The sequence below is a fragment of the Uranotaenia lowii genome, unplaced genomic scaffold (assembly GCF_029784155.1).
Source record: "Uranotaenia lowii strain MFRU-FL unplaced genomic scaffold, ASM2978415v1 HiC_scaffold_116, whole genome shotgun sequence".
NCBI classification, from domain to species: Eukaryota; Metazoa; Arthropoda; class Insecta; order Diptera; family Culicidae; genus Uranotaenia; species Uranotaenia lowii.
In genome coordinates, this window is record NW_026597144.1 from 44864 (window position 1) to 56898 (window position 12035).

Below are 12035 nucleotides of genomic sequence, written 5' to 3' on the forward strand. Positions count from 1 at the left end.
TTATTATAACAGTTTTTTTTTCAAAATGATTCATATCATCAGTATGAAATTCTTTTCGGAGGATAAAAATTCTAAACATATTCATAAACCTATTAATTTGCTCGATATGTGTAAGTAATACCCATTCGCATAAATTATTATTGCGGCAGCCGTTTCGAATATTCCGGCACTTTGTTTATGCATTCCTCTTTCAACTTACAGGTTTCAGACGTACCGTCTAAAATTGGGCCTCCAGGCACATCATCTCACATATTCTGCAGCGACCAGAATGTGTGGAGGAAAGGCGGAGTTAAAACGACCCAACACAGCATCCAATATTCGATGCCGCAGCGCCGTCCTTCGTTCTCTGTCAGCCAGTCAATTTAAGCGTCTGGATGAAGATGATGTTGATGATGTGGCAGGTTTGGTTTTTCTGTTCTTTTCATGCTTTTACGGACTATCGGATTAGTTGAAGAAAAAAATGTGGCTATCGGATGGGATTTTTATTGTTATTATATGTCCAGATTCAATGGTATCTGATCGTTCTAAGAATCTATGATAGAAAGCGATTAAATATAACTTTATTTAGCGATTATTTATAACTTTAATGAATGTGATTTCAGCTAGAGCTTAAAATGATTGGATCATTCCTATCCTTGTACGTAATAAAACAGACAATGGTAAATCTCCATCCGAAAAACGCACAAGACTAATCCCAGCGTTTAAGTATGACTGGCTGACAGAGTTTGTTTAGCATTTAGTTTATAAACATTTTGTGTAGTCAAATTTGAACCGTGCCAAATCCAACCATCAACTTTTTTCTCACCTTGAGCGCATCGAGGGCAGTGCTGACATACATTCCAAATTCCCAGTATTCATACCGATTTGTGGCAAAATTTTTGATCAAGAATCGGTGTATACCAAATACCGATTATTGGCAAAATATTCCGTATTTTGGAAAATTCTATCATACGGAAAAATTATTTCCACAATATGGCTAAAGCTATCGTTTTTCCATTTATTTTTTAAATATGAACCAATGTGATCCTAGTGCCTTATTAGCCAGCAAGTCTCAGAGTAGTCGATAGAGTCTTTCCCAAGTAACACAGATCAAGCCAATTGGCTTTTTCGAGTTTTAATATTGTTTTATGAAGACTTTTCGATGGCATCCCATTTTTAAAACGGTTTTATTGTAACATAGGAAATGCTTCATTTATCGTGTGTTCTAAAAGAGCCCTGAAAGTTTTGCTAAAACTTGAATAAAACACTATCTTAAGAGTGTTGTAAAAAAGTCGCAAAAGTATTGCTAAAGATTCAATAAAACACATACTTTCCTGTTTTTATTAGAGCTTTGGTAAAGGTTTTAATAATGCGCTCAATGCGCTTTTAAAACTAGCGTTCAAGCCAAGTTGAAAAACTGATTTATTGGAACATTGGATGTAGGCATGACAAAACTAAGTGACAGATGATTTGACAATCGAGAAGAACGTATACACGCTTAAACTTTTTTACCTCTTTTTGATATAGCATAACCTGTTTTGAAAGGATTATCACTCAAAATTGAGAAAAACGAGCTATCAAAATGATATAAATTAACACAGCTAAATTCATCTTAAAAATAAAAACAACTTTGTTGTATCCGCATTCAAATTTCAAAAAACCGTAAATCAGTCCACATCATTATTCGCTCAATTCTCAGGGTTCGAATAAAAGCCCACTGTGAATAAACGGTTTTTGTGATTCGATAAGAATAAATGTATTAGAAAATTCATTTACAAGTACGCCTATTAAACTACTTGTTTTATTTATCCATCTCTGTCTCTCAATGCGAAGTTGATCTTTATTTACGTCATCCAATCCAGAACTAACAAAATTGTTTTCAGATAAACCGTCCTTGAAAATTTCTGGAAGACTGCAGAAACCGGCTTCAACTCAGCAAAGACGGAAAAATCGAGTTTCATCACAAGCGAAAATGCTCATTCTAAATCAGCCTCAACAAGTTTCAGATGATGTATTCAGAATGAAGACCACTAGCATTGGCCGATCATTGAAAATAACGATTTATTTAAAGCGTAAGGCAGTTCTGGTAATAGTAAGTAAAACATCCGAAGGGCGTTTTAAAGAATCGTTTTATCACTTCCAATTGTTTTCCCATACAACTGTTTTAACAGTTTTTAACTCTTTTACATAACCTAACTACAGATTCAAAATTCAATCATTTCGGAATTCACGATTCAGGCAATGTTTTTAAAATTTCAATAATCGTTTGCTAAACGTTTTATTACGCTTCAAAAATCATTTGGTTATAATCCTTATTTATGCGGGTTATTATTTAGCTTTGAGGCCAGGGTTTTGATGACAGAAAATGTTCTATTCCTAAATAGTTTGAGATTATTTGATAGCAATACCTATTTGTTATTTAAAGATGATTGACCATCCTCATAGTCAAAAGGAAACAAAACAAAAAGTTGCATGAATGCCTTTTGCCAAGCAACAAATCGAAATGTTTTCATTTATTGCGAAAAACTTCTCTTTCTCAAAAATGGATAAATCCATCATGAGCGTGTATTCCATTTAGAGAAACGTCAAACGAAGCTGTGATTCAAGGTCTCTTAAAACCATTTAAAAACTGTTTATTGAAATTGTTTTATTACCACATTTTTCTAACCGTCATAAAACCATCTTAACACTGTTTTACAACTGCCTTAAGATTTTCAATATTAATTTACTGAGCGCCATGTTGATTGTGAAATTGAATCGAAATTACTGACACCATGTTGCTGTAAATAATACTTTAATACTAAAAACTCGACATTTTCATCAATTTGACAATGTTGACGGTACTATTTGTTGTATAGGTGATGAATTTCAATGTAAAACAAAAATTGCATCATTTGAGCCAATTCATATTTTTTTTTAATTATAATTTTTTTATTTAAAAAATGCTTAAAATATGGTCAATCTTGATTTTCTTTGAGGCGCGCTTAAGTTTTGATGCTATTTCGTATATACTTCACCAGAAATCTGAGGTTGCAGGAAGTTTCTTGCTTAGATATATTGAAAATGAGAATGAGAATATTTTTAAAATATTTTAAATGGAATCTTTACCTATCATCAAATGCTTGGGAGAGTAAGTGATAAAACGAGAAAAAACGGAACAGAAAGCTCCCACAGTAAAATTTCTATTAGATTCCACAGCTGCCACAGTAAAATTCCTATCAGATTCCACGACGTAGTTTTAAAAGAGCTGTGGATAGTCTGAAGAGGGCTCTGAAAGGTTTCTTAAAGCTATGTCTATAAGGTCGAATAAAACTATTCTGTTGGATGTTTTATTATAGCGTATAGAATTAGCTTTAACAACGTTAACAAAATGGTCCCTTTTGGCCATATGTTAACTTTAAAGTAGTTGTGCTAATAGCGTAGAATGCGCTTTGGCTTATAAAGTAGCTTTAGGAAATAGTCTTAAGCGAACTGTTAAGGTTAGAATAAAACTTAAATTGTTACTTGGGTTTGTCTTCTATGCCAACTGTTTTGATTTCAAATCGATAACATCAAATAACATGTCAGATTAGACATTATAGCAGTTTAAAACGTTAATAGATCATATTTTGAAGTTGTATTGATAAAAAAAACCAAGAACCATGATACGTGTTCACTCTGGATAAATAGCACAATTCAACAGAAAAAAAAACATTCCGAGGTGCAAAAGATATAAGAGCTAGTTTTGATTGATTTTGGGGCGCTGATTTAAATATTTGCTTAGATTTTTGTGTCTGCTCTTGTTTTCGAGATAAGTTTTGAAAAGAGGTAAAAAATCATTGAATAAGTTTGTACACAATTGTTGATATTTTTAAAACCTTAAGGCAAATCGTTTCGCAGTATTTAAGAAAGTTGTTAAATGTGTTAAATTTTTTTTTGATTTTCTTGAATGTTTTTAGAAAGAGTTGTAATCCTATCTGTTCCTATTTCTGAAAAGTGTAGAATTGACTGACCTGTTCTAAATTTTCAATACGCCATATCACCAAATATAGAGGTGATAGAGAAAATCTAAATTAAGTTTTAAATTCAAGACGCCATAGTCAGTTTTGTAGTCGGTGTATTATTCAGAATAAAGTGTAGTATACAGCTTATTGTCACCAAAAAGGCGCTAGAAATCGAGATTCGGGAACGTAAGTGGAGATGGATGTGGTAGATAGATGCTAGAGAATTATATCGATGAACAGACATAACAGGCCTTGTTGGCAAAAGGTGTAGCAACCAAAAGTCGCGTTTTTACCTAATGATGGAACTCCGAAGTTTACATTTGGCTGAAGAAATGTTTTACGGGAACTTCAGCAGACTCTTGTCACGTGAAAGTTACTCAGGAACTTGTATCGCCTTTTGAAAGGTTAAATTATCGATAACGGAACTTCTAAGCGCTTTTAATGCAACTTCTTTCAAGAAGGTCGATAACGTTAGCTTAAGATACTTATAGACATTTTAAAAACCTGTCTGAGAATTTTTATCGACATGCAAAAAATGTCTGTCAGTTTTTGTCATGGAATTTGTTTTGTTATGTCAGTACTGATATTTACAAATGGAATTCAAGAATTCATCGATTTTTTCTTATCAATGTAAAGATAATCGAATATATTGTTGATGATGAGCATTTTTGTAATTATCTATGAAGTGTACTGAAAGTCCTTTAAACGACATAAGGTACAATCTATTAACCAACCCATTCAATCACCCCAAATGACATTAATGCCATATTCGTTTTCATCTGGTGGAAAGATGGTTGTGCACCAACTGCTGTTAACTTCATATAAAAAAACGCTTTGACAGCACTTGGTGCACTACCGGTGCACCACCAGGATGACGAATGTGGCATAAGTTTAAATACTAATTATTACAGTGGCAATAAACTACTGCTGGATTGGTCGAGAAGCTGGTGAGTTTCATTGCAACCTAGAGAGCAGCGGTTCAATTCTCTAGGCATAAGTAAGCTTTTGTTATCAAAATAATATAATTAAAATCAATGAGATAGACCATGATAGACCGGCAACCCAGCAATCAATCAACCGGATTTTTTTGTCGGCGGGTAAAAGATTTTGATATTCTCTTAGAAGCTGAATAGCATTCTCTACAGCCACCTAAACGAATTTCAAAGTAGCTTAAAAACTTAAATTTTGGGCTGATAAGTATTCTCTTCAGACAGAAACGAGAGTTGATTAAGCTTCTATGAAACCTTTTTCAAGGGAATTCTGGTTGCTTGAGTATGCTTTGAATGACGCATAATTGGACGGCGGATGAATGTGTTAAGGAACTGTGGCAGTGAAATACTACTGTAATAAAGCTTTTGATTCAATTTATGATTGGAATGTATATTGCTTGTAGTATAGTGAGCTCGGAGAAACAGCACAAAGTATCACTACTACTTTAATAATGATTTACTACTTTAATTTGATGGGAGTTTGATGATGGATGGTCGAATTAGGATGCGTTCTCCATCCAGGAGATTCAAATGTTAAAATCTGGAATTGTAGCTATGACAATGGGTTGGTCACACGCTGCGAAGAGTTGAAAACGAGATTTGTAGATAGGCGCTTTAGTGAAATCCAGATGGGCATCGAAGAAGAGGCAGGCCTAGAAGCTCGTGGCAGCGTAATTAAGCCGCTGAAACGCAGTTGTCGAATACCTTGGCTGGCAGCTAGTAAAAACCGGACACCGGACAATCAGCGCCGGATCCTTAGGAAAAGCTTATTTAGTTCATTCAGATATGGGACACTTTCTTTTGCTGATAGCTCATATCTTAGTTATCGGACATACGAAGTTTTGATAGCATTTCGTTGCCTGTGAAAAGTACTATCCGGCCTTATATATTTTTGAAATCTTTTTATTATTCGTAAAATGTCTGTACGTGAATGGTGAAAAAGTATGCAAACACTGTCAAAAATGTCCAAAAGCTTCGAATCATACGTTTGAGTGAAACACATGATCGGCCACTACGGTTAAGGGTTATCAGGAAAGTCAAGGCCATACCCAAAGTACTTTGAAATAGACAAGGTAGGCTATTCCGCCCTCTTCAACTGTGTTGGTGAAAGGCTCCAAAAAATAGTTATGAGAATTTTTAGCAAATGTATGGAATTCATCTAAAAATCTTATTTTTTAAAGAATTGGTAAGTAATAAAATTTTGAAAAAAATATGAGCTTATGCTCTTTAATACCATCAACTATGTTTGGCTCTTTGAATTAGTAAAAAGTTTGATTTGGTGGGTTTTTGGTGACTGGAAAACAAAAATTTTGTTGCTTTTTGTAATGTGATAGCCAGTTCTTATGAAAATTTCCAAAGTAATCTCACATAACGACTAAAAGTCATCGAAATATTATGTGCACTGCTTATTTCATAAAATACTTGCTAAGAATGCAGGAATTTTTTTCGTTGATTTTATCATACATTACCTACCGTTCCATATGACCTCTGAGAATCAATCTTTGATTTAAAGCACTTTTCAGAAGAAACAAACGGCTAATAAAGACAAAATTAACAATTTTGATTTCTGTTCCATAAAAAACCAGTAATATTTCACAACTATTTTTGTTTGTAGTAGGAATGCCGTGTACATACACGGAGCTGCCAAATGAGGTTAACCTGTTATATTTCAAAGTACTATGGGCAATACCAAATCAATTTTCAATAAACGTAAAACTAAGTGTAGATCGCCGAAATGTTCAGCATTGTTTTCTCCGATACGCTAAAAGTACTGCATAGCTTTGACTATTAAAACCTAACCTCAAACAACAAATGTTTGCTAGTTTCAGAGTGCGTAAGCTGTAAAGCCGGTATCGAAGCTGTTGTGGTAAAATAAACTCCTCAGAGCAGCATTCTTTTTCTAGCAGCTTGAAGCTAAAATATAATTTATTCGTTTAGCAAATTATTAAGGTTTATGTTTAATACAAATAGTGGTGACTTACATTTAGTATATTTTTCCAAAGACTGTTGCTTGAATGACTACCGGTATGCAAAGTCTGATCGGTCTATGAAGGTTACTTTTGCTAAGTGGCCTAAATTTTAGTGAAATATTCTTTTTAATATGTTTTACCAATTTTAGTTTCTCTTTGTACTTACGGAATCACAAACTTCGATTGATTTTAAATCCAGAGAAACGATTCCAAATGAAATGTTGGATCCGATTGATCCTTTTCAAAACCTCACGTGGTCAAGTTTTCTTCCCTTTTGCCTAATGTACGATTGAATATATGTTAAGATAATTTAAACTACAAATATCGTTCTCTACTTACAGGTTTGAGTATATAATATAAACTTTTGTATAAAGAAGAAACTTATTACTCCACTTAAAGGAAAATGTAATTTTAACGATTTAGAGTAGAACGTCTTGCACTTCTTAAATTCGCACGCAAAATGATGACTCATCTTCTCCCTTTACGTTGACATCCGCTGTCACGACATGACATCGGCTATCACGGTTTTGACAGTTGCTTCCTTTCCAGCAGGGGTGTTCGGTGCTGCCCAGTGAGTGTATCGTACACTCAATAATCCCCCACCCGTAAACCTGGTCCAGATTAGATCCCTGAAGTCGTCGTCTTAATCGGAGCAGAGTTACCACTAATATCAAACGTCGGGCCAGAAAAGCTCTCTGGAGCCACCATTTCTGCTGCATCAGTGTTAGCTGTGAGCTCGAGTACAGCAAGATTTGCCGTTCCGCGTCTGAATACTCCTCCTGTCGTGCGCACCATGGCCTGGCGTATGCGACCATCACTGGAAACGATAGGTTGCTCGATGATACCGCGTACCCAAGCTTTTCGTCGATTTCCTTCCACGATGTACACGAGATCACCCTTTTGCAGCGGAGTCGTTTCGGAGAACCATTTCGCTCGTTGATTAACAATTGGCACATATTCTTTAATCCACTTTTTCCACAGTACGTCAGCAAATTCCTGCGACCTTTTGTAGGAGTCACGCAGCGCTTCTGCTGGATTCGTTGGCTTGATGACCTCTTGCGATTCGTTTGGATTCAAACCACGTAGAAAACTGTTCGGACAGAATGGTTCATTGCCTGCTTCCTGTGACACTACAGTCAAATGGCGACTGTTGATGATATCTTCTGCTTCGGCGAGTGTTGTTAATAGAATTTCGTCGTTCAACTTACGACCATCGTCGAGAGCTCCCATGATGCTTTTCACGGAGCGCACCATCCTCTCCCACGCTCCTCCCATGTGGGGCGTTGCTGGAGGTATAAAATGCCAGCTGGTGGTGGCACTAGTGAATTCGTCGGCACAAACAGTTTGGATGTCTCGAACTTGTTGTGTAATTTCTTTACTTGCTCCACGCAGGTTCGTACCGTTATCAGAAAAATATTCTGAAGGTGGGCCGCGGCGGTTTACGAAACGTCGAATGGCCATAAGGCATGACTGCGCGGATAAACTGTGCGCCACCTCCAAATGCACTGCTCTTACGACCAAACAGGTGAATACAACAACCCAGCGCTTCTCTCTTCTTCGTCCAACGGCAACTTCGATAGGGCCCAAATAATCCAGGCCGACAAAGGTGAATGGTCTTTTAAAAGGAGTAAGTCGTTGTATAGGTAAAGAGGCCATACGTGGAGTCTCCGGCATACATTTTCTCATTTTGCACCACATACCACATGTCAAACCATTTATGACAAATCGCTGCATTATCTCGTTCTTAACAGATTCTCTGAACCCGTGTCCGTATCGTTCGTGGTATTGGCGGACAAGAAGCTCAGAAACGTAATGAATTCTTGGCAGAATGATAGGAAACCGGAGATCAAATGGCAAGAATTCGGCCTTTTCAGTGCGTCCTTCCATTCGTAGCACGCCGTTGGAATCAATTAATGGAACTAGTTTGAATAACGGACTTGATTTTTCCATCGGTACCGTCAAACGGGGCATCATGCAACAGCGGGGTTGAATGCAACATTTATATAACACCACACAGATTCAATTTTTAATTTAATGTAATGAGATAAAGTTATCTTTTAATGATTGCAAAATGATGATGACATAGTTTCTTGAATCCTAAGATAGTTTTTTTTTAAATTTTTGATTTTCATATAAAATTTGAAAAATCGAACAATGAATGAACAATTTTTAACATTTTTCGGTGCCGTAAAAAACTTTACCCAGTATGACGGATTGGCTTGATAATATCACCTACAAACTTTATACTGGTTTCCTCATCTTATACCAACATTGACCATGTGGAAATATTTTTCGAACAATCACTCAATTTTTTTAAATAAATATTTTTATAATTCAGTTACCCGTCTGGGGTAAAATGCAACAAAATGCAAATCGGAACTAAATCTCATAAATCGCTTCCCATATGCTGGGATATGATTGTTTTGCATTATGCTCCAGTTAACATTAAAATTTCATCCATTCCTAGATTTATTTTCATGATTTGAACTAATAGAATATTTTGTAGTATTTTTTACCCCTAAATGTATGCAGAAGATTAACACTTTTTTTCTTAAAAACATTTTTGTCAGAAAAAATTAAAAATTTAATTCGAACAAAACCAAAATTTACTGCAATTGGTGCTTTATGCGTTATGACATCACAAATGAATCAAAAACTATGAATTTTCAATCGTTTTCATTTGATTTTTTATAAATTAAAGAGTTTGTTGCAATTTACCCCTTTTTCTTAGTGGGGTGAAAATCGCATGTTTTTGTAAATTTAAAAATAACTGGAGAAACCAATAATTTTTCTGACTACGTCAGTTTGGTGACCCATCTACCTTGAAACTTTTGATGTACAAGAGGTATGATTATTTGACAGGATTAAGATTTTAGAAGCCATTGAAGTTGAAATTTGTTGCATGTTGCCCCAGTTGACGGTATCCACTTAGTAGAGGGAAGATTTGCGTTGCGTTTGAGAATTTTAATCTCTTCTGAATAAACTTCGCTTTGTGCCAATTTAAAAAGTACAATTTCGGCACGCTGATGTTCATCTTGTTTCAAAGGTAATTTTTCAGAGGGAATTTCAACTTTAATAATTTTCTGTATTTTTACAGTTGTCAACACGGCTTCTATAGGTTGGCCTTTACGCCTGCGACGGCAGTTGGAGATAAAACGAAGGACGCATGCTACAGTTCGAACCGCTACGTTCCATTTTGAGAACCTTGAAACATCGATGAGACTGTTGGGAAGCTCGATTCCATGGAAAAGATGGACTACTTTTATTTCCGTCTTCGTATTCGCTGATGGCAGATTCTGTTGAGGCCATTCTGACGGGGGGAGGTAGAGATAATCGGGTCCCCGGAACCAAGGACTTTCATCGGAGAGGTTCGATAAGAGGCCCCACTTCGTTAATAAATCGGCCACATTCATTTTGGACGGAACATATCGCCAATCAGTCAGCTTCGTTAGGCTTAAAATTTCACCGATTATAAAAGCAACAAATGATTGATATTTGCGTTGATCTGATTGGATCCACGACAAGACTGTACGTGAGTCCGTCCAATAAAAAATTTGATCTACGTGAAGCGAATGATTATTCTTGATGGTGTTTCCCAAATTTGCACCTTGAACTGCTGCCTTCAACTCAAGTCGCGGGATTGAAAGCTGCTTAATCGGAGCAACTTTAGAACGTGCCATTACTAAAGAACATTTTACGACATTTTCTACTGAAATTCTCAAATACGCGACACAACCAAATGCGTTTTCTCCGGCATCCGTGAAAATATGCAGTTGTATTTCACCGAATTGATCCGACGATGTATTTCCAAAATAGCTTCTGGGTACCCTGATGTTTTCCACGATAGAAAATCCTGCAATCCACTGGTTCCACTTAACCAAAGAATCCGAATCAATTGGCTCATCCCATTGACATCCCGTTCTCCACAGATCTTGAATGAGCATCTTGCCCAAAACGGTGAATGGTGCCAGAAAGCCAATCGGATCGAAGAGGGACATGACCGTACTAAGAACCGATCTTTTAGTGGGTCGTTCCGTTGATGTAGATGACACGTTGGCGGGAATAGCAAAGGAGAATACGTCCAGTTGAGTGTCCCAAGCGATTCCAAGAACTCTCTCGTGTTGTGTCAACTTATCCCGATGCAGATGAACAACCTGCTCTTTGGACCCAGCGTGAGCGCCCAAATTTCGCAGAACTTCCGGGGAGTTTGATGTCCAATTAGTGATTTCAAAACCTCCTTTCAAGTGGATAAACCGCACATCCTTCGCCCGCTGAATAGCTTCATCTTCTGAGTCAAAGCTATCGTAGTAGTCGTCTACGTAATGGCGATTAATTATCGCGTCGGCTGCTTCAGGATGACTTGTGGAAAATTCTTTTGCGTTGATGTTTTTCACAAATTGTGCCGAGCACGGGGAACTTGTGGCACCGAAGGTGGCTACGTCCATTACAAAAACAGTAGGAGATTCTTCTTGAGGAAATCGGTATAAAAATCGTTGAGCTTGTTTATCAGCTTCTCTAATTTGGAGCTGATGATACATCTCCCTTATATCGCCTCCCACGGCTACTTTTCTTTCTCGGAATTTGCAAATTACTGCAGGGAGCGATGACAACAAGTCGGGGCCTTTTAACAAGTTGGAATTGAGCGAAACACCTTGGACAGTGGCCGCAGCATCCCAAACCAGACGTATTTTGAGTGGCTTTTTTGGGTTTAGCACAACATTTAGGGGGAGGTACCAGATGGACGAGGGATCAGTATTTTCTAACTCACCTTGGGTCGCCTTGTGACAATAACCTTTTTTCAAATACTCCTCTATTTGCTGACGGACAGCTTGTTGCAGTTTCGGATCACGAGAAAGCCGGCGTTCCAGAGCTGCCATTCTCTTCGATGCCATGGGAAAGCTGTCGGGAAAATTCGGTTTCTGGCTCCACAACAGCCCCGTTTCGAACCTATCTCCTATCCGCACGGTGGTTGCTTCGAGAATCTCACGAGCTCGTCTAATGTCTTCTGGCTCTACGAACTTCACGTGTGGTGATGGGACTTCTTCCAGAGCGTAAAAGGCTCCCATCAGATCGTGTAATTCTCGATTACTAATGGATTGGATTAGATGGTGGTT

At 37.1% G+C, this 12035-nt stretch overlaps 1 protein-coding gene across 1 annotated transcript; it reads right to left on the minus strand.

The window, feature by feature from the left end:
• Nucleotides 1-6929: 6929 nt before the first annotated feature.
• On the minus strand, nt 6930-8892 carry LOC129759164 (uncharacterized). Its single transcript, XM_055756573.1, has 2 exons — nt 7261-8892; nt 6930-7199 (listed from the first exon to the last, which is right to left on the minus strand). Exon 1 carries the CDS (start codon nt 8890-8892, stop codon nt 7543-7545), a length of 1350 nt encoding a protein of 449 aa, XP_055612548.1. The 3' UTR covers nt 6930-7199; nt 7261-7542.
• Between the last annotated feature and the right edge of the window lie 3143 nt (nt 8893-12035).

Excerpts from the sequence above, each read along its gene's own strand:
- LOC129759164 (XM_055756573.1), bottom strand. The coding sequence starts at position 8,892 with ATGCCCCGTTTGACGGTACCGATGGAAAAATCAAGTCCGTTATTCAAA.